At 46.6% G+C, this 21,966-nt stretch overlaps 3 protein-coding genes across 3 annotated transcripts in view; 1 reads left to right on the plus strand and 2 right to left on the minus strand.

The window, feature by feature from the left end:
* Positions 1–3,614: 3,614 nt before the first annotated feature.
* LOC142485739 (histone H2B 1.1-like) lies at positions 3,615–4,063 on the minus strand. The gene has a single exon (XM_075584526.1). The coding sequence runs from the start codon at positions 4,046–4,048 to the stop codon at positions 3,668–3,670; it is 381 nt and encodes a 126-aa protein (XP_075440641.1). The 5' UTR covers positions 4,049–4,063; the 3' UTR covers positions 3,615–3,667.
* A 285-nt stretch (positions 4,064–4,348) lies between these two features.
* Positions 4,349–5,773, plus strand: LOC142485738 (histone H2A type 1-like). The gene has a single exon (XM_075584525.1). The coding sequence runs from the start codon at positions 4,375–4,377 to the stop codon at positions 4,768–4,770; it is 396 nt and encodes a 131-aa protein (XP_075440640.1). The 5' UTR covers positions 4,349–4,374; the 3' UTR covers positions 4,771–5,773.
* A 15,840-nt stretch (positions 5,774–21,613) lies between these two features.
* LOC142485742 (histone H4) overlaps positions 21,614–21,966 on the minus strand; it is a 412-nt gene continuing 59 nt past the window's right edge. The window contains exon 1 of the mRNA XM_075584530.1: positions 21,614–21,966. This exon is cut by the window's right edge and continues 59 nt beyond it. Within this exon, the coding sequence (XP_075440645.1) occupies positions 21,686–21,966 (281 nt within the window). The 3' untranslated portion in view covers positions 21,614–21,685.

Consider the following 21,966-nt stretch of genomic DNA (forward strand, 5'->3'; position numbering starts at 1 on the left):
TATCTTAAGGGATCCTCAGGGGGTTAACCCAGTATCCCAGAGAATAATGTGATTGGGTTTATGTACCTCCCTGATTAGAATGAGTATGTTTTGCTGCTGCCCATGTGTGCAGGGCTGGTAATCACTCAGCGAGCCTGCACACACAGAGATAGGGTCCTGCTATCAGGAATGTGGGTGGGGAAGTGCCCCAGCCATTGTTAGGAGTGGGGAGGAGCGCTGACTCAGGTCTGGGGAACAATGTCTCACCGAGTGGCGCTATTGTTCAGTCCAGATTCTGAGGCGCCTATCTCTGAGGGATATATTGGGTTGTCTTGGGGAACCGTTGCTGGGTATAAGCCCCGTAGGTACAATTTCTATTTGTCAGTTTGAATTTTCCACACCTCTTCAAACCCACCTCTGTGGGGTGTCTTAGGAGCACAGTCACCTGCTGTGTCCCGGATTGGCCGATCAGACGAGCCTCTGCTTGGTGATTAGTCAGCACCCCGTCTTCCATGCTTTGCTATTAAGACAGGTAACCTATGTAAAGACAGAAAGTTACTCCCTGCACTTTAATCATTGGGTAGCAATAAATGGGGAAATAAATATACATAGTGAAAACTAAATCTAGAAGACAAAGGAGACTTTTGGTTACATCCTTTGATCAAATAATGCCAAGCTTGGTAACCAACTTCAAGGTAAGTCTCAATAGCAGGTCCCTATGCTAAATGCATATACATGTTCTGTGAAATATACCCTGTAAAGAGCTGCCGATTTCTCATTACTATGCCATCCGAGGTTTGTGCCGGAGATAAACCAAAGTGAGGCGTGTAAGTGGAGGCGAGCAGGCGATTTGAACTTGCTATAGTGCAAATATCATCCCTCGATTACTGCGCTACCCACAGCGGACGGAGCGTGGAAACCTCCCGGGTTAGCCTTGGAAGCGGCGCCTGGCACCTAGTTGAGAAAGGATTCCCTGTTTGGGTGAGTTTGTGCCCAAACTGTGGGTAGCGCTGTCTGTCGACCTCATTCAAAATGTGTGTGTGTGTGTGTGTGTGTGTGTGTGTGTGTGTGTTCCCGATGTTAAGTGTCCTTGTCTCCTGTGACTGATATCACAACCTGCAAATAATATCCACCTCCCCAGGACCAGCTGTGAGATGAGGGCCGGATCTTTTCCTGGGAGTGCGTCTGTTTCTCTCCTGGGCTTTGCATGTACAGTAGACCGTTGGCATCTCGTTTCTCAAGGTTACGTTTCCTAGACAATGGAAAATTAAATAGAAACGTGTTATTGGGAGTTTTTAAACCCCACTATTTTGGGGTGGGGAGGGGGAGATATTTTGCACACCCACAGGTTCCTAGTTTATGGTTGTGCTACTCCCCAATGTTGCTGTGATTAAGGATAAACAGCTCCTATAAAAATAAGAGTTTTCTAAGAGGTTTCAAATACGATGTTATGTCAATGTTTCTCCATAAGAGGAAACATTGAGGAATTCAAAATAAAATGTAATATATAAATAAATTTAAATAAAAAGGCAAAACCTACATCTCAGATAACAGATTTGTATAATGAGTCCATTCACTTATCCATCTCACCATTATGTGTCTGTAGTGACGATGATGGGATAAGCTGCCTAACCAGGATCACCTTACAGTGGGTGATTTGTGGAGACTAATTAGCAGAGAAATCATTATCCTCCTGACAATGATGGATGACCTTAAACTATGAGGTCACATAAGAAAGCTATCACAGAGCCCTTACCCTACCTCCTCCCACCCCATCCGCACAGCACTAGGTACATGGCCGCCGCTGCTTCTCCTCTTGCTCCTCCGTCTTATTACATGAACCACATTCACCCACCGTGCAGCCTCCGAACTAAAGCCCGGTGCGCGGGGGATCACGGGAGATGTAGTTCCGGGGAAGTGAAGCTGGGAGTCAGGGACATGCATAGTAATGTATTGCAATGGAGACCTTACTGCGCATGCGCATTCAAAAGAGTCTCGGTCACCATAGAGATGAAAGACGATGCACTCGGCGGCCATGATTACTTTGGGCAGATCCCATTGAGTGTAATGATAACTAAGGGCAGAGGAATGAGGCAACCAAACTGTGCAAAACAATGTGACTGGAATAACATGGGATCTTTGAATGAATATTACAGAGCTTGGATTTAGAATAGAGACAGTAATTGAATAGATGTAAAAGTTTCACAAGTGATGTTGGGATAGTGAAGGAACAGCCCAAGTGTTTCTTATTAATGCGAGTTATACATTTGTGTTTTGCTGCCTTTCTCCCTCTATAGATGTTATGGGGAATGTGGCATCTCTGGCAGTCTCTGCACCTGTACATGTATTTGTGTGTTTTGCTCAGTGATCATTTTGCAAATTCAGGATTTTACGCAATGTTTTTCATTAAATTATGGGCTATTCAAGGGATTAAACCTAAATGTATCAAGAATGATGCAGCAATGTCAGAGTCCTATTGATTTGGACTTAATTCACACCAATTCTATTAAGGGAAGCCACACAACGTGCAGTGTGTCACAGAACTATCTGGGGGTGAAACCTGATTCAGATCATGTGAGAAATCCAGGTCTCCGGGATACACGTTAGTGCCAAAGCAATACCGCCACCGTGTGGTCTGTGTGTGAATGGCAGATATTAAATCCTTTGGCCCTTTTTACCTTCTCTGTATATTTGTGTTGCTTCCGAGACCAGCAGAGTGTGTTACACATTAAATGTGTGGTTTTAGGATTTAAATAACAAAACAGGACGTGATAAATATGTGCGATTTAGAGTTCTGACAAGTTATCACAAAACCACTTCAACTGCTACTGAAATCTGAGGGAACACATGTTGCTCAGCCTTGTTTTTATACTAAAAAGGTGAAATCCCTGATAACAGGTTGAACAAGGTGACAATAGAAGCCTTTAATGTAACACATCCCAGCCTATTTAATGCAGATTTGACCGATTTCTAAATTAATGTCCAACCCAACAGGACAATGAGAAATATCACTTGTTACATTTATGTAAATGGAATAAAAAATGTGCGACAAACTATAAAAGGCCAATTCTGATAATGCAAATGAATGTGCTCGTATCTAACGCATGTGGCAAACACGGATTGCATGGTCTGTTACTAATCCCAAACTGCACTAGGACTTTCCCCCGATCAGATGCGTTATATACCATGCGGGTGTGAGGGCATCATTTCATGCACACTTATTCTGACACGTGCACATATAATCTGTATTTTAGTGAGGCTCAAAAAAAGTAAATGAGGGAAAATAATCGCAGGTTATTAACCCCAAATCCTACTTCCCGAGCACGAACTCCATTACTAACACAGCAGCGCCACCCTGTGGGATGTGTGTGAACTGCAGTTTATCTGAAGGGGATTCTCGGCGATTGTCACTTTGTCTGCGGTTCTCCCGCCTCTTACTAACAAAACACCACAAGTGCAGCGAACACGTGGCTGGGTAGGAAGCCATAAAGAGCTAAAAATACATCACATAAGATACTTTATAATATATAATAGCTACAAAAGCAAATAACTGAGAAAGTGCAATGTATAATAGAACACTTCCCGTTTATCCCGAGCACAGATGACATATGAGCATATCTCTTATATTGATAAAGTGGGTGGCTCTTAGAAGAGCCTTTGTGTTTGTGGGTCAGTGATGAGATCGGGGTTACTTGGCGCTGGTGTACTTGGTGACCGCCTTGGTGCCCTCGGACACGGCGTGCTTGGCCAGCTCTCCCGGCAGCAGCAGGCGCACAGCGGTCTGGATCTCCCGGGAAGTGATGGTCGAGCGCTTGTTGTAATGAGCCAGACGGGACGATTCCCCTGCGATGCGCTCGAAGATATCATTCACAAAGGAGTTCATGATGCCCATGGCCTTGGAGGAGATGCCGGTGTCAGGGTGAACCTGCTTCAGCACTTTGTACACGTAGATGGCGTAACTTTCCTTCCTGCTCTTCCTACGCTTCTTCCCATCCTTCTTCTGGGTCTTGGTCACGGCTTTCTTAGAGCCCTTCTTGGCCGCTGGCGCAGACTTGGCTGGTTCAGGCATGTCGGGCGACGCTTCCTCTCCAAACAGCAAAGAAACAATGACACCTAAACCCCCAGCAGCTCTATTTATAGGAGTCCTATGCAAACTAGCAGCCCCAGCATTCTGTTCTTCTATTGGCTGACTTTATCATGTGACCGTTTATGACATCATCAGTTTTCTTTCAAATTAGACGATTGGTGGTTTCAGGATTATGGAACTGATTGGCTGTTTTCAAAACTGACCAATCACAGAGGAGTTCAGCTGCTTTCTGAGTGTATAAATAAGGGCACAGGGGGCGGGGTTTGTCACTTCTCCTGTTACCCGAGCTGCTGTCTGAGTGATACACGATGTCTGGAAGAGGCAAACAAGGCGGGAAAACTCGCGCTAAGGCCAAGACGCGCTCATCTCGGGCTGGGCTGCAGTTCCCAGTCGGCCGTGTGCACAGGCTTCTTCGGAAGGGAAATTATGCTCAGCGTGTGGGGGCCGGAGCCCCGGTCTATTTGGCTGCAGTGCTGGAGTATCTGACCGCTGAGATCCTGGAGTTGGCCGGTAACGCCGCCCGGGACAATAAGAAGTCCCGCATCATCCCCCGGCACCTGCAGCTCGCTGTGCGGAACGACGAGGAGCTGAACAGGCTGCTCGGAGGGGTCACCATCGCTCAGGGGGGTGTCCTGCCCAACATCCAGGCCGTGCTACTGCCCAAGAAAACCGAGAGCCACAAACCGGCCAAGAGCAGCAAGTGAGCTTCACCCCCGAGACCAGGAGCAGAGATCCCCACATACCCAACACAAAGGCTCTTTTCAGAGCCACCCACAACATCAAAAAAGCGTTATAGTATTTCACATTTCCTGCAGGACATGTTTTTATTATATTTCTATCTCCATTCTAAGTCACTTTCATTGTTTATGATAATAGTTCTCTTCATTTGTAAAGTAATGTATAATTAAGTCCATGTATGTGGAGGTGTCAGTTCTGTCATTAGAAACAGTAATGCGTTTGATACGACACTGCAGAAAGCAAATCAATATTTAATACCATAAAGGCACCTACTGTATATATAACTTGGGGGTGAACTTTAATTACCGACATGATGATTTTAAGGAAAAAATCCCATAAAATTGATGAACTGATTAAAGTGCATTTAGTTTGCTGGAACCATAACTATAAAGCTTAACAAAAAAAACTGTTTCTAGTTCATCGCTTAATAAATTAAAACAAAGTAGTGTAGCATGGCTAATACACTATAAAGTAGTGTTTGTTTCTGTTTGTGATTATACAAAAGGCGCAACGTGTTGGTATTAGGAGTCTGTGCTTGAAACAATTTACCACACGGTGGCGCTGTTGGATTAGAAATCGGTATCTTCATTACTTGGCTTGTAAAGGCTAAAACCTGTTTTTATATCGGACACAAATTCGCAAGCCATGAAGGTGTATTATACTGAAAATGTATATAATGTATCATTAAAGACAAGTGAGTAACATTGATGCAAGAACAATTAAAAAAAAAATATTCAACCAACGTTGTTTACAGATTGCCCTCGAACATGCAAAATCAAGTCATATTATAATTAATGTTGACATGTTAGAAAATAAAATAGCATAATGGTATAGAAAGATTCAATAACCAAAAGGCAGAACACATAATTACAGCATCTGGTCTTCGAAATATACAGCACAAGTTTTTTGGAGGTACAATTTATCAAATTAATTCCTTTATGAGCAAGAACAATAATTAGAATTTATTTTTGTACCACTAATATACTCTGTGCTATAAACTAAAAATTACAGAACCTGTCCCTTGTGTCATTTTTTTTTTTTAATCTGAGGAACAGCAATGTCATGTACGGTCCATCTGTGAGCATGTGGCCCATATACTCTCTGTCACGGACCACACACAAATGAGCATGTGATATGCAACCAGGGTTAATACACACGGCTACTCTAGCCAACTCCCCTTTCTCCTGCACAAGGTACTTTCAATATGTTTATATTAACCCATTACTCAATTGCAATCCCATCTATGTGCGTACATCACTGGATAATTTAGGCAAAATATGTAATTATTTACCAGAGTCTCAGGGACCTGTTTATTATAGAAAAAAAAAATTGTGCACTTAACACACAATCAGTTATAGCTAAATGTGGCAGCAATGAAAATACTCTGTACAAAGCGTGCACCAGTTTATTCTGAGCCCCAACACATTACTTATTAAATGTTTTAATACCCCCGTCCATGGTCAGTCCGGAGTCCCTGGGCTCTGTTCCCTGTATGGGAGCTGGCGGCACTCACAAGCCAATCGGATCTGGACTCAATGACCGGTTTGGCAGCGTGCTGCCACATGCCGTCTAAGCTCTGATCTGACAGCAAGGTATTGCGGAACTGCCGACTGTGCTCTGGCTCCTTGGCCCTAGTCATACTGGCAGGGATAGGGTTGTCAGTTTGGTCAGGTTACACCCAGCTTACTTTACTGGTCTCCTCCAGGACATCCAAGGGATGAACTCCAATGTCCGGAGAGTGATGGTTTCATTCTTGGGACCCTGAACAAACATAGTGTCAGAGGTGGCAAGGTCTCAAGTCTGACAGCAGGTCACAGCCACAATGGGAAATAAATTTGGCAAAGAGCCAAGGATAGCGTTGCACCACGAGCAGGAACAGATGAAGAGGGTGTGGTAAAAACATAGTTATTGGCAACCAGAGAAACACACTAACATGTTTCGCTCCCACAATAGGGCACACTCGACGGACACACTCTATCCCTATTAGTGGCACATAAAATTGCCATAATCAGTTCCCAACAACATGTTGGTGTTATGGCCTGGGAGGTCTCTGCCATTACGGATGCTCTGGGCCATGCCCTAATCGATGAAAACACGGGCCACCTGCAGGGACTTAGGGGCACCATCGGACAGGTGGCAGATGCTCTGGCCCAAACATATCAGGTTGGACAAGAGTGATGACCGTGCCAGGGTCCAAATGGCTGGCCACCATCATAGTGCTGATGGTATAAGGGCACAAATATTTCAACCGCACAATGATCTGCTCTAGCCCAATGGTGGCTCCTCTTTGTGTTGCAGCACAGGCAGCAATCTCGGCAGCCTCGGAGACTGGGACCTGGGTTGCCTGGGTGATATGGTGGGTCACCTGCTATTGCTCGAGCATGGGAATGTGACTTACCCTGGCGTTTATATGAGGAGCTGCGTTGTGGGTCCCATCGCAGGTTGATCGGTTCAAAGTGCAGTGGGGCAAACCACCCTCAGGTGGCACGCCCTGTTGAAACCAAAGCATTGCCACTTATGGGTAAACTTGGTGGTCGGGTTCTGGAACTAGGGGGCACTGGGCAGCTCCACAAAGATGCATCGGACCTTGGGGTTTCTGTATGCCGAGGAGGTTGGTGGCCAGGAACTGGAACACTCGGTTGGGGTTGTTGCCAGAATAGGAGTCGAGCCCCCATGAACTCATCCGTAATCTTGGCAGTTTGCTGAGCCATTGATGGTTTGCCATCCATAATGCATTCACTCACCTCCGGGAAATGTTTGAGTACAAATTGCTCCTTCACGATTAAGATAAGGAATACATTGAAGGTACTCACTGAACACACAGTTACTCACCTCTTTGCATGATGGGCTGACCGGGCCACAGAGTCAGTGTGCAAATCCATGGACCCCTTGTGCATGGGATGAAACTGGGTCCAGTAAGTCTCGGGCGTGATCTCATACTGAGACCAGAGCAGTGCTTTTACCACCTGGTAGTCACCAGCATCCTCCCAAACCATTGCTTGATAGGCTTCCATATCTTTCCCACGCAGCTTGGGGAAGAAGCCTGTCACGGGAGACCAGATTTTTTAACACACTTCGCCAACTGGGGTCTGAGGGAGAAGAATCTAGCCTCAACTAGGTGCAGGGGACTGCTTCAGTAGATTTGCCCTGTACAGCTCCTTCTCAGTGCTATTGTCCCAATAGCACTATTTAAAATCCCGCCAGTCGCCTGTCCGATCAGCTTCAAAACTTGTCTGGTACTCTGATTGGCTTCTCCCCTTACATAGCTCTCGGGCTCCTATACTTTTCATGGAGCAGGGGCAACCAGCCAATCGGAGGACGATGTCTTGTCCGGCTGTACAAATCAGAGGACGGGGCCAGCTTAGTCATTCTTGACCGCCCCTCGAGTAGGGAGGGTCTAGCGAGGGGGAAATTTGAAATAGCCAATGGAAATTGTGCCTATGGGACTCAGACCCGGCAACGGTTGAACTAGCCAGCCCCATACATCCCGCTGGGTAGGCACCTCAGCCTCTCATGTGAAAAAAGTCTTTGCACCAATGAGAACCAGTTTCCCGGACCTGATTACCATCCCTTTCCTGCTCACCATTGTCCTCATACTCACATCGACCCCACCTTCTTGTCACAAAGCAGCTTTTCTCCAAAATGCTAGCAAAACAAAAGGCAGTGCTGGCTGCCTTACTAAATGTATGGGGAACATACTACTACAGGGCACAAAAGTGCCTTTTTTTTACCGATACAATCCCTGTTCCCAATTCCTACTGTTTTCCCCCTTCTAGAGATTACACAGTGATTAGCTCTTTTCTGGAAGAGGTTACACAAAATACATTATACACAGGCCAAACGAGCCTCACCGAGGTGGCTATTACACACAGTTTTGGGGTATCCAGCCGGGCTTCATCTTTATTATGTGAGGTTGGCTACCCCATACCATCAAATATCCCTTTTTAAGATGAAGGCTCTGGGAAAGCTACCCCATCAGGTGTCTCTCCAAGGCTGAAGAACCTGGAAGTCCGTTTGTCGGGGCTGGGATCGTCGTGCTGGGAATGACTATTGGCGTTGCTGTGCTCATTGCACTTTTTTGTGTTGAATGGTAAAATTAAACTCCTGGAGGTCACACCAACTTCCCATTTTCACCTTACACCCGCTGCAACAAGCTAAGAGGGTTGCGATCAGTGATCACAGTGAAAGGCTTCCCGTAAACATGACCTATAACTTCTTGAGAACCCACACATTGTTGAGACACTCTTTCTCGATTGTGGCATAGGTGACCTCCCAAGGCAACAGCTTGCAGCTTAGGTAGGTGAACGTATCCTCGCTGCAATCCTCACCTACCTGGCTTAGCACAGCACTGATGCCATAAGTTGAAGCATTGGTTTGCACCAAGAATCGCTTGATGTAATCGAGGACCACCAGGATCAGAGCACTGGCTTGAGCATCTTTGAAAGCCTTTAACGCTGCCCACACTCAGGAGACCAGGCAACTAGCACCAACAGCATCTTCTTTGTTAAATCAGTCATGGCTTGAGCCAGGGCACTATACTGGGGCAAAAACATTCTATAGTAGCCGGTAGTACTTATAAAAGTGATTACCTGCTTTATAGTGTGGGGGACTGGCCAGTCCACTATTGACACAACTTTCATGGGCTCAGGCTTGAGATGTCCCCGGCCTACCCGGTAGCTGCGGTACAATACCCCCTCCATGCCGACTTATTTATTTATTTATTTATTTATTTATAAAATATTTTACCAGGAAGTAATACATTGAGAGTTACCTCTCGTTTTCAAGTATGTCCTGGGCACAGAGTAAAACAAAATAATACATGGTTACAAATACATTTACATAAATGAACAAGGTATACATTATATACAAGACATTGCATGCACAGTTAAAGAAAATATATATTATGAGCGTATGAAACAGTTACAGACCAGATTAAAGTGTGAGACAGCCTTAGATTTGAAAGAACTTAAGCTGGTGGTGGATATGAGAGTCTCTGGTAGGTTGTTCCAGTTTTGGGGTGCACGGAAGGAGAAGGAGGAACGTCCGGATACTTTGTTGAGTTTTGGGACCATGAATAGTCTTTTGGAGTCTGATCTCAGGTGATAGGTACTGCATGTGGTAGGGGTGAGGAGCTTGTTCAGGTAGCTGGGTAGCTTGCCCACAAAGCAGGTAGCTTGGCACTTGGATAGCTTTAGTGTCAGGCCAGCCTCCCTGATCCTATCTAGGACTGCTGCTACATTAACCAGATGAGTGTACCAGTTATTAAAACAAATGGCTAAGTCGTCCAGATAAGCCCTAACATAGCCCTTAATCCATTCCAGCAACCGGTTGACAAGGCGCTAGAGCGTGGCCAGCGTTTTCTTCATCACAAATGACATGACCAAAAATTCTTACAAGCCAAGGATGATGAAAGCCGACCTTTCCTACGCCTGCTGGGTCAATGGAATCTGTACAGATTCATGGTGGCCAGATACCTGGCCCCGATGAGCTCATCTAAGAGCTCATCCATGTGGGACAAAGGATAGGCATTTGCCACGGTCTGAGTATTAAGCTGACGTTATTTTACACAGAACCAAGTGGTCCCACCCTCCTTGGCACCACGAATACCGGTGAAGCCCAAGGACACTGAGCACGATAAATTACCCCTAATGCCATCATCTCCTCAACCTCCCCCTTAATGCTCCACTTTACCTCCGCAGAGATCCATTACGCTTCTTGAGGAGTGGCCAATGATCCCCGGTGTTGACCGGGTGATCGGTTAGATGGGTAATGCCCTGATTATCTGTAAACATGACCTGGTACTGCTCTAGCATCTCTCGCACCAGCTTGGGAACCGCGAGTTGGGGACCCATTTCCACCTGCTCCACTAAGCCTCCCTGCCGGGTTTCTCCCATGAGATCGGGCAGATCCTGGCTTGCCGGATTCCCCAGCAGCGGGCTACAAATAGCAAACACCTCCGGCCCGCTCTTGTGATACTCCTTTAGCATATTGATATGGTATGTTCTGTGCCTACCTGCCTCTGGATCCTGGTTTACCACATAATTACACTCATGCACCCGCCGGTGAACCGTATACGGGCCCGCCCAGGCGGCAAGTAGCTTGTTCTGCCAAGTGGGCTTCAGAACAAGCACCTGCTGCCCTGGGATTAATTCTCTACTACGGAAACTCCTATCATACCAGCGCTATTGCCTGATCTGAGCTGCCTCAAGTTTAGCCTGTGCCAACCCCATGTGTTCCTCTATCTGGTCCCTGTGCCCCACCACGTAATGTAGCACCAAAGCATCAGTATCTCCCCCTCCCAGCCCTTATGAAACAGATTGAGTGGTCCACGGACATGGCACCCATAGAGGAGCTTGAAGGGGGAACGGATGGTAAACTCCTTTGGCACCTCTAGATACGCGAATAGCAGGTGATGTAAGTGAGCTTGTCAGTCTCACCCTTTTAGCTTCCACAAATGCTTGCAACATTGACATTAAGGTCCCATAATCCATTCGTTTGGGGATGGTAGGGGGTTGTACAGAGAGATTTGACCTCGCACATTGCCAAGAGACATTGGAGCAGTTCGGACATGCACTGTGCCCCCGGATCAGCCAGGATCTCACTTGGGAAACCTACCCTAGTGAATATCTCAATCAAAGACTCTGCCAATTGACGGGCTTCAATCAAGGACAGAGCAACTGGGATCATGTGCGGATCCACTATATTTACAGCTAGGCGCTGGAAGGACTCACCGATCACCGGTAGCGCTCTCAGGGGAGCCTTTGTGTGGTCACTCGACTTGCCCACTAGGTGGCAGGGATTACAGTTATGGCAGAACACCAATACCTCCTGTCATGACGCCGGTGAGTAGAAAGTCTTTAGTAGCCGGGCTCTAGTATGAGTGACTATCTGATGCCCCTACCAGCAGGATCACATGGGATATCTGCATCAACTGTGCCCTATACTCATGAGTAACAACTATCTGTCGCCTTAATGTCCCTGATCTGACCAGAGCACTCTTGGATTCCTGTTATGAGACACTGTGGTGCCAAAGGAACCGATGGGACACACCCTTGGAGTCAGACTCGGTCGCCCGAAGTATCATGCCCTCCAGTTTGGGGTCCGATCACACAATGTCCATGAACTCCTAGCTCAGTTCTGGTAGGTTGGCCCTGTCAAACAGTCAGAGGAAATGTTGGGACAGGGTTCGGGACAAATGTCTGGCTTGTTCTGGCTTACCTGCTTGGTGTCCACCGGGACTTCAGCTCTCTTTGGCTCCAAAAGCTGGGGAGAGATAATTGGGGTGGTGTGCGGCAATGCCAAAGGCACTTCCACCTGGGCAACTTCCTGACTTTTGCTCGGGGTGACCGCAGCCACTGGTGCATTTTCTTCAGAGTAGGAGCAAATAAAGTGCCCCAAGTCATTGCCCAGCAGGATGTTGGTGTCCAAGCCGGGTTACACTGTGACATCCCAGACTCCTCTACTAGTGCCCTGATCAAGTAACACCCGGGCAACTTGCAATAACTTGGGGGCTCTGTCCAGCATTCTCACCGGCATCCCCGTGCCTTGGAGAAGTTTCTCTGGGCTGACCATATCAGGTTGCACCAGATTACCGTAACACCAGTGTCCATCAGGCAGGCCACCCGGAGATGGCCTATGGTAACCAGGCACAAATATTGTTGGCGGACATCATTCCAGCCCGATGGCTGCGATTCCATGTCCCTCCTGATCCACTTCTGCATCGTTGACTGCTGCTGCTAGGTCTGCTGCTGCACATTCTGCACGGCCTCCACTTGCTATGCTTTTGGGGCCAATCTCACGTAGGGGATTCGTCTCGCTGCTTGTGAGCATTGCCCCATATTGGGGTTACTGGAGCAGGGTGGGTTGGGGCAGTCCACCCGCAGATGGCCTAGCCAATTGCACTGGTAGCACCGGCGCTCATGGGCAAACTCTACAGGCTTTAGCTGCAGCACCTCCGGCACTCCACTTGTTCCATCCCAGCTTAGTGGCCTTGGGAGGGTCAGCTACGTTAGGTGGTGTTGTCGCTGACACTGGATCGGGGGTCAGGACCCACTTCTCCAACTGTGGCCGCATGGTCACAAAATCATCTGCCATCATGGCGGTCGTCTAGTGCATTCTCGGCTTATGCTCTATGACCCACTCCCGCAACTCCGGTACACATTTGGGCAAAAACTGTTCACGGATGACGATGTCCATCCTGTCTAGGAGCGAGGTGACTCTGCATCTGGCTACCCACCGAGGGCTGTGAAGATCTAGCCAGGAGTTGAACTCCATGTAGGTGCCCCGCCTCCTTTGTCCAGAGCCCTGAACTGGGCACAATAGAACTCCGGTGAGAGGTGCACTGGACTATGCTCATTATGTTTGGAACTATCGGTCCTGCGGTCTTGAAATCACGAACTACTCAGAAATGAAAGTCCCGCAAGAGATTCAGAACTGGGCCAAGTGATGTCCATTACTATCCACAAGATAAAAAGCCTTTCACAGGAGACCAGAACCTTTACACACATCCCCCGGGATCACACAGTGATTAGCTCTTTTCTGGAAGAAGTTACCACTCAATACATTATAAACAGGCCAAATGAGTCTCACAGAGGCAGCCATTACACACAGTTTTGGGGCAGCGAGCCGAGCTTCCCCTTTATTATGTGAGGCTGTGATAGGATGAGGCGGAGGAGAGGATAGTTGGTGATGGACTGATTATGGTTTGTGAGGGTGGGATGAACAGTGGTAGTTCATCAAGGGTTAGTGGTAATTTTAGTGGGGATAATTAATGGAGGTGTCAGTTAATAATGGAGCAATCTATGTAGGGTTTTACAGGTACAGTTAATGGGAGAATCATTTTTTTTTTCAAATAATTTTATTAGGCATTTAGATATGTATGCAGGTACAACAAGCGATAAAGCCTAACATTTTTAAATCGACATTTTTTTGGGGGGGAAACAGATTGACAACCTCAGTTGTCAGTAAAGAGGGGGGAGTGCCTTCAGAGAGGGAAGGCAGGGGGGGGGGACTGGAAGGGTGAGTGGGGGGAGAGAGGGTCGGAGGGGGTTGGGAGTCCCATCTGGCTGTTGGGGATGTGGTCTCGCAGGTAGTTTTAGTTCACTTCTGGGGAGGGGGTAGACCTCTGTGTCATTTGAGCTGGTTGTCTGACCCTATTGCAGGAAATCCACGGTTCCCAGATGTCCTCGTAGGCGGGGAGTTTTTGTCTCACGATAGCGGTGAGCCTTTCCATGATCATCACCTCGCCGACTCTTTTTTTGATCGTTCCCAGTGCCGGCGTGGTTGTTTTCCTCCAGGAGGCCGCAATACAGCATCTTGCAGTGGTAATAATGAAGGATATTCATTTCCTGGTTGGCCGGACTATGTCAGTCATTGGTGTGGACAACAGGTAGGTCAGTGGTTCGATAGGTAATTCCAGGTCAGTGACCACTTTTATCAAAATTTGGACCTTAGCCCAGTACTTCACAATTTCTGGACAGGTCCACCAGATGTGGGCCATGTCCCCTCTATGACCACAGCCTCTCCAACATAGGTCTGATGCCAGAGGGTAGATCTGGTTTAATCGTGCTGGGGAAAGATACCAGCCAAACATAATTTTATAAATGTTTTCCTTTATTGTAGTGCATAGGGAGGTCTCTGAGGCTGCCTGCCAGATTTCTTCCCAAGTCTCTCTGTATATATTTATATTCAGGTCTGCTGCCCATTTGAGCATATAATCATGCTCTTTGTGGGTCGAGGAGCGCTCTAGAGCACCATAAATGTCCGAGATTAGACCTTTCTGGTGGGTCTTTGTCTCGCAAAGTTGTTCAAACGTCGTGAGAGTGGGGTATTCTGGGAGAGGGCATGTTGTTCTAATAAAGTTTCTGATTTGGAGGTATTTAAATGTGTCCAATTCTCTAATTTTATATTTGGTCCTCAATTCTTGGTAGCTCAGAAGCCTCCCTAGGCTCAGTAGGTCCGCAATCGCCTCTATATCCCATGTGTTGAATTGATCGAACAGTTTGGATCCACATCCCGGGGGGAACTTCGGATTGTTAAAGATGGGGGTCAATTGGGAACTTTTGGTGGTAAGGCCATATTTGTATTTACATCTTATCCAGACGTCCCACGTGAAATGTGAGGCCTGTAGTTTAAGATTGTGTGTATGCCCCTCTCCTCTGTCCAGGCTCCAGAGGCAGGCTTGCAGAGAAGGCATTTTGGCACATCGAGTCTCTATCTCTACCCAACTACAATGGGTCGGGTCCGAGTTCCACATTACTACCTGCTTGAGCTGTGCAGCTAAGTAATATCTGTGTAGGTCTGGTACTCCCAGTCCTCCCCTAGATCTTGCTGCCAGCAGGACCGATCTGGCGACTCTGGGTCTCTTGCCCTGCCAAATGAAGTGGAACAATATGTTCTGAATATGTTTTAGATCAGCGCCCGGAACGTGGGTCGGGAGTGTTTGGAAAAGGTATAACATTCTTGGGAGTATATTCATCTTAGTAGATATCATTCTACCGAACCACGATATCTGGTAACCTTCCCACTGATCTAGATCCTTTTTGATCTTGTCCCATAACTTTGGGTAGTTATCCCAGTATAAATCCCGGTAGTGCCTTGACACATTAATTCCCAGATATTTAATGTATGAAGGGCACCATCTGTAGTTAAAGTTAGTTTTGAGGAGTTTGACTTCGGGATCTGGGAGACTAAGATTTGGAGCCTCTGATTTGTCGCTGTTTATTTTGTATCCTGATACTTTACCAAACTCCGTCAGTTCCTTCTGAAGGTTAGGGAGGGAAGTTAGGGGTTTAGTCAAAGTAAGAATGATGTCATCAGCGAATAGGGAAATTTTGTATTGCGCTTTATCGATAGGGATTCCCTGGATGTTCGGGTTTTGTCTTATTTTAGACGCCAGTGGTTCAATCGTGAGGGCGAAGAGGAGGGGGGATAGGGGGCATCCTTGTTGGGTACCATTTTTGATTTGGAATCGTTCAAGGCCTCCGCCCGAGAGTCGTACTGAGGCAGAAGGGTTCTGATAAAGTGCTTGAACACCCTTTAAGAACGAGTCTCCGAAACCAAATTTTATCAGAGTTTGGTCTAGAAATAGCCAGTGAATCCTGTCAAATGCCTTCTCTGCGTCTAGGCTTAATAGCTTCGCCTTTGAGCCTGAAAGGTGGGCATGGTCTACTAAATTAATTATTTTACGTGTATTGTCTGAGGCCTGTCGGCCCAGGACAAACCCGACCTGGTCCTTGTGTATTAGTCTCGGGAGGATAGGGTTAAGTCTGTTCGCCAAAATTTTACTATATAGTTTAAGGTCGTTGTTCAACAATGAGATTGGTCTGTAACTGCCACATTGGGTGGGGTCCTTCCCTTCTTTAAGTATTATCGCCAGATTTGCGGACGACATTGTGGATGGGATAGGACTCCCTTCTAAGAATGAGTTGAACAAGCTTAATAGGTGTTTGGACAAGATGGGGAAACATTTCTTGTAGTATGCATTTGTGAAACCATCAGGGCCCGGCGCCTTGGAGATCTTTGAGGCCCTAACGGCCACTTCTAATTCGTCCAGCGTAATTTTTGCATTTAGATAAGTATTTTCTTCCTCTGTTAGTGATGGAAGATTGCAATCGGATAAGTAATCAGCGGCTAATACCGAGTTCGTTATACTAGAATTAGCAGAGTGGGTCCTTAAGTTATATCATTTGGTGTAGAATTTGGTGAATTCCTCTGCTATTTTTTTTTCGTTGTATTGGAGTTCACCAGAGTTATTCCTGATCGCCGTTATTTGTGACTTTTTCTGTATTCCTCGTAACTTACTAGCGAGAAGTCTATCGGCCTTGTTCCCTTTATTATAGTACCTCTGACCCGTCCATCTAAGAGCATTTTCTACATTTTCCAATTGGGTTATTCTTAAATCGTTTCGAGCAGTTGTCAATTGTTTGTAAATTCTCCGGGAGGGGTTATTTTTATGCTGCTGCTCTAAATTGATTATTTTGTCTGTAAGCTCTTTAGTTAATTTGAGTTTAGTTTTTTTCCGGTGGGAGGCAATCGAGATAAGATTTCCTCGGATTGTCGCCTTATGGGCTTCCCACAGGCTTGCTGGTGAAGATACAGAGCCTTTGTTTATTCTAAAGTATTCCCTGAGGGATTTTTTGAGTTCCAGCACTGTCCCGGAGTGGTTCAGTAGGGAATCGTTTAGTTTTCAGCTATATGAGATAATTTTCCCAAATGGAATGGATAGGGTCATGGTGATAGGGGCATGATCTGACCACGTAATTGGGCCGATGTCTGAGTCTGTGGTGGCCTCTAGGATGTTCTTGGTAGCAAGAAAGTAGTCAATACGGGAATAAGACTGGTGAGGAGCCGAGTAAAAGGTATAATCCCTTTGCCCCTGATGTTGTGTTCTCCAAATGTCCACCAGAGAAAAGTCCCCAACAATGTCCTTGAATTTTTTCCCCAGTCTTTGTGACTGAGTGGAGTGTTGTCGTCCTGGGTGGCTCGATTTGTCTTCTTTTGGGTTGAGAGCCATATTAAGATCACCTGCAATAAGTAGCGAGGATAGGTACTGTGGGTCAATTTCTTCCAGAACCTTCTTCAGAAATTCTGTCTGGTTCTCGTTCGGGGCATATAGGTTAAAAAGGGCGATTGTTGTGCCTGAAAGTGAGCCGTAGACCACAATAAATCTCCCCTCTGGATCTGCCTGAATTTTTGTTAAATTAAATGGGGTGCCCTGACGGATCAGAATGGCAACCCCTCTGCGTTTGCTGCTGAATGATGAGAAATAGCTCAATGGGTAACGCGTGTTGAAATATTTTAGGCGGTTCTTGAGACGTGAAGTGCATCTCCTGGAGGAAAACAACATCTCCCCCTGTATTCTTTATCTCCTGGAGGGCCAGGTGTCACTTTCTATTGTTGTGTAGGCCCTTCACATTTAGGGAGACAATTTTTAGTGCTTTTGGGTGAGACATAATGACCTCCCAGAGGGTACCGCGTGTGTTGTCCTTGGACTAGTGCTGGAGAGAAACAGCCAAAATGGGCAGAGGGAGAGGGTTGGGTAAGGGGCCGCTGGGACAGTAACAGCGGCTAGGAAAAGAAAGGAAAGTCGACCCTAATGGGGTCTAAAAGGTGTTGAACTGGTCTTTAGTAAAGGACCGGTTAGTGGGGTTTAAGACCCTTGGGGGCGGGTCCGAAAACGGTCTCCAGTGACGGCGGGCTGGGTGGAGAGCCTTTAGACTCTATGGTTTCATCCGAAATTACTTACACCGGGGAGGCCTGGTAGATGAGATTTCTGGACAGCTAGGCCTTAGCCTTATCTTCCGATGTGTGGGCGGAATTGGGAGAAGGAGGGGAAGGTGGGTAGGGGAGGGGGAGGGTTGGGGGTGAGAGCGGCATGGGAGAATAATTTTAATAAGGACAGTCATGTGTTAGTATTTGCGAGAGGAGTTGTAAATTTTGAGAGCACTGGGAAGGGGACAATCAGAATTTGGAAGCATTGTGGGTGGGAACAATGAATTAGGAAATCACTGGGGAACAATGGATTATGAATACTTTGAAAGGGAACAATCTGATTATGAAACAAAGGGGAAGGGGCCAATCTCCTCACTACAATAGATTAGGAATAATAGAGGGACACTACATTGCTTAGTACTTGAAACCAAGCATTAGGAATGCCATGGAAGTAGAGGCGGGAAACAATACAGAGTGGGACCACTGGGGAAGGGAGCAACCCACAAACTATTACAACAAGAATTAGGTAAATCTTGAAACACTTGAGAAGTGGACAATCAAAACAAGGCACTGAGGGAGGGAACAATGTGTTTTGAGCATTGGGCGAGCAAGAATGAGAACAATATATGAAACAGGTCACGCCGGATAGTAAGGAGGGGAGCATAGTTCTCGTTACATATTGCTTACTAACAATAGTTGCCACAGCAGACCAGGACTCTTTCACTGGATCACGTGCCAGACAGGACACAGCGATCAAATAAAGAGGTGTTTATTTCAGCAGTAGCCATCAGACACAGCACAGAATCTCCTAACAGAGCTATACTCGCACCAACCAGGGAATACAGGGGGAATCCTAGCAGTCCTAGGTGCCCAGTGCCACAGAAATGGCTTACCCGGAGCAGCTTCCACTCTTGTAGAGGATCAGGAATTCCGGCAGTGCTGAAAACAAGTTGCAAGCAGGCAAGTTTAAATCTTCTGCTTCAGAAAAGCACACAGCCTTGTCTTGGGTGTCTCTGGCATGACATCAGAGAATACCATTTAGTCCATCTCCATGCCAGTCCAGAAATGATCTGTGGAATTGATATCTGCCACCCCGTTTCTAGATTCCTGTCTCCATAGCAAATCATGGAGATAGGGTGGTGACCCATCAGAGTGCCTGATGTGTGTGGACACAATCACAGTTCCCCAGGCCTCAGTACACACCCCTGGGACCAGGCTTAACCTGTATTATTCTGGACCCCGTCCCTCCCACCTACCTGTCCTTTCCTGGGGCTCATCTGGTCACCAGACCCTAGAGCTGCCCCATTTTAACGTGCCGTGCAACCCCTTCCATACCCTGTAACTGTAAATCTTTACTCTCGTGTTGTAAACTGTACCAAAGTATACACTGTGTGTGTGCATATATAAAGCATAGCCAAGGTCTCTGTACATTGGGTGAGAATCCCACTGAGCAGCCCACATGTCCGGAGAACTGCAATTGCTTGGAATGGAGGGGGAGGAGAGGGGCAGGAACAAAGGGAGAGTGGCTGGGGAAGAGATCGGGCTGACGGGAAAACACCCTAAAAGTGCAGCACTCCGCTGTATCCCGAGATATCGCCGATGCTCATGGGAGATATTCCTGATGGCTGGGAAGCCGCTGCCAGGCTCCCACTGACAGGCGCCGCTCCCACTGACAGGCGCTGCTCCCACTGACAGGCGCTGCTCCCACTGACAGGCGCTGCTCCCACAGGGACCTTCATATTTCTCCAAAAGCCCTTTAACTTTCACCCACCCCGCGCCCAGCCGTGATTGGCCAATGCAGATGTGACCTCACGTCCTGTCTCCCATGCAGTATCCACACATGATGGTCGCGGCTCCATCTGCAGCGACTTCCTATAGCAGCGGGGACTCTATGTAAGGGGAACCCAGCAGCGCTCAGGGTCAGTGTGATCCCAGCGTGCAGGGAACTAAGCGGTGCGCCCCAAGGCTGCGCCAGAGACACCTTCACACGTCGCTGGGAGCTTCATCCAGCGGGAGATGTGAAACCGGTTCCGTGCTGCGGGACAGAGTCTCAGAAAGCAAACAGGTTTGAAAGCGCTGCAGTCTCAAACCCCACAGGAGTGGGAGCAAACCCTGGGGAGCCTTGGAAGTGGCGCCTGGCACCTAGAATTCCCCTGTATTCCCTGTTTTGGGGAGTGTAAGGGGTTTGTGAGTTTGTGCTGGGCTGGATACAGCCAGAATAAATTCTCTTTATTGAAACGCTTTGTCCGTTCTGGTGCCTTGATCCCGGGGTTACGTTCTGGTCTCCGGGATAATCTTTGAGATAAAGTGTGACTGAAATAAAAAAAACAAAGGATCATTGAATTAATTGAACAGATTGATTTAGTAACATTGTTCACAAAAGTAAGGAAGACCCCAAGTGTTTCATGTTAATGTGAGTTACACACGTGTGTGTGTTTTGCTGCCTTTATTTTGGTGCTGCTGTGTTTCCCCTGTATAGATGGTGTGGGAAATGTGGCATCTTTGGCAGTTTCAGCCCCCACATCAGTCACATATTTGTGCGATTTAAGAAGTGATGCTAGAGTCCTGTTGATTTTCAACTTAATTCACTAATTATATTAAAGGGAATCCGCAAAACGAATTTAAACACAAATATCTGGAGGTGAAACCTTTGATTCAGATCATTGTGAAAAATCCAGTTCTCCAGAATCCAGATCATTTCCAAAACAATACTGCCACCGTGTGGTCTTTGTTTGAATGACAGATAGTAAAGCTTTGGCGCCTTTTTACCGTCTCTGTATAATTGTTCCGAGATCCCCAAACCGAGTGTTATACACATGAAATGCGGGGTTGTATTTATGATCATAAAACCAAAAAACGTGTTCAATATGTATGAGATTTACAGTTGTGACAAAGAATCATAAAAGTCACAGAAAGTGCTAAAGAAAATCCGATTGCATTTTTTTCTCATCAAAAGCTGATACATGATGCCCAATATATGGGACTATTTAATGGAATATAAAAGGAGTGACTATTTTATGAAACATTTGCATTGGGGATTCTGTTTTAAGAGCAGAAAAGACAGCAAAATAATAATAATGAATGAATGCTCAAACATTGTCATTGTTTTATGCAAGTCTATAAAAATGTAATTGTTTTCATAGAGGTTAAAATCAATACAGATAAGGCATTTATCAGATACATTTTCTTTTGCAGATTGTACCAATGTGTGATGTAAAAAAATGTGTATATGGATCGAGCAATTAAAATCACGTATTTAAATCTATGTCAAGTGCAGGCACTTCTAATTCAGAGAAGTTATATCAAAAAGTGAAACCAATATTTGTAGTTTGCTTTATGAATGAGCAGTTAATAGCATGAAGGGAGTATAGCAAAGTTTATATAACTCACGAGTGTACATGTCAATTCATAGAAAAGAATCGTACATAAAGCGCTGTAACAAAATGCTGTCACATACTGTGGGGGGGTTTTGTAGTGAATTGTATTTCTCTAACCCGTTTCCAATATGAAATATTGAGTCCCGTCAGAGACAGCAACATGAAAACGGGTAAGAATAAGATGGCGGTGTAACCAGAGCTCTATACAGGAGAATGTGGGTGGCCCTTAAAAGAGCCTTTGGGTTAAATGAATGTGAATTCCGTATCATCAGTTGGTAAGAAGTGTCACCGTTTAGCCTCCGAATCCATAGAGAGTGCGGCCCTGGCGCTTGAGAGCATACACCACGTCCATAGCGGTGACTGTCTTCCTCTTAGCGTGCTCGGTGTAGGTGACCGCGTCCCGGATCACATTCTCCAGGAAAACCTTGAGCACCCCACGGGTCTCTTCATAGATGAGACCGGAGATGCGCTTCACTCCTCCTCTGCGAGCCAGGCGGCGGATAGCTGGCTTGGTTATGCCTTGGATGTTGTCACGAAGAACCTTCCTGTGCCTCTTGGCGCCTCCTTTCCCGA

Source organism: Ascaphus truei, unplaced genomic scaffold (genome assembly GCF_040206685.1).
Source record: "Ascaphus truei isolate aAscTru1 unplaced genomic scaffold, aAscTru1.hap1 HAP1_SCAFFOLD_628, whole genome shotgun sequence".
NCBI lineage: Eukaryota > Metazoa > Chordata > Amphibia > Anura > Ascaphidae > Ascaphus > Ascaphus truei.

Coding starts and splice junctions, on each gene's coding strand:
- LOC142485739 (XM_075584526.1), bottom strand. CDS start 4,048: ATGCCTGAACCAGCCAAGTCTGCGCCAGCGGCCAAGAAGGGCTCTAAG.
- LOC142485738 (XM_075584525.1), top strand. CDS start 4,375: ATGTCTGGAAGAGGCAAACAAGGCGGGAAAACTCGCGCTAAGGCCAAG.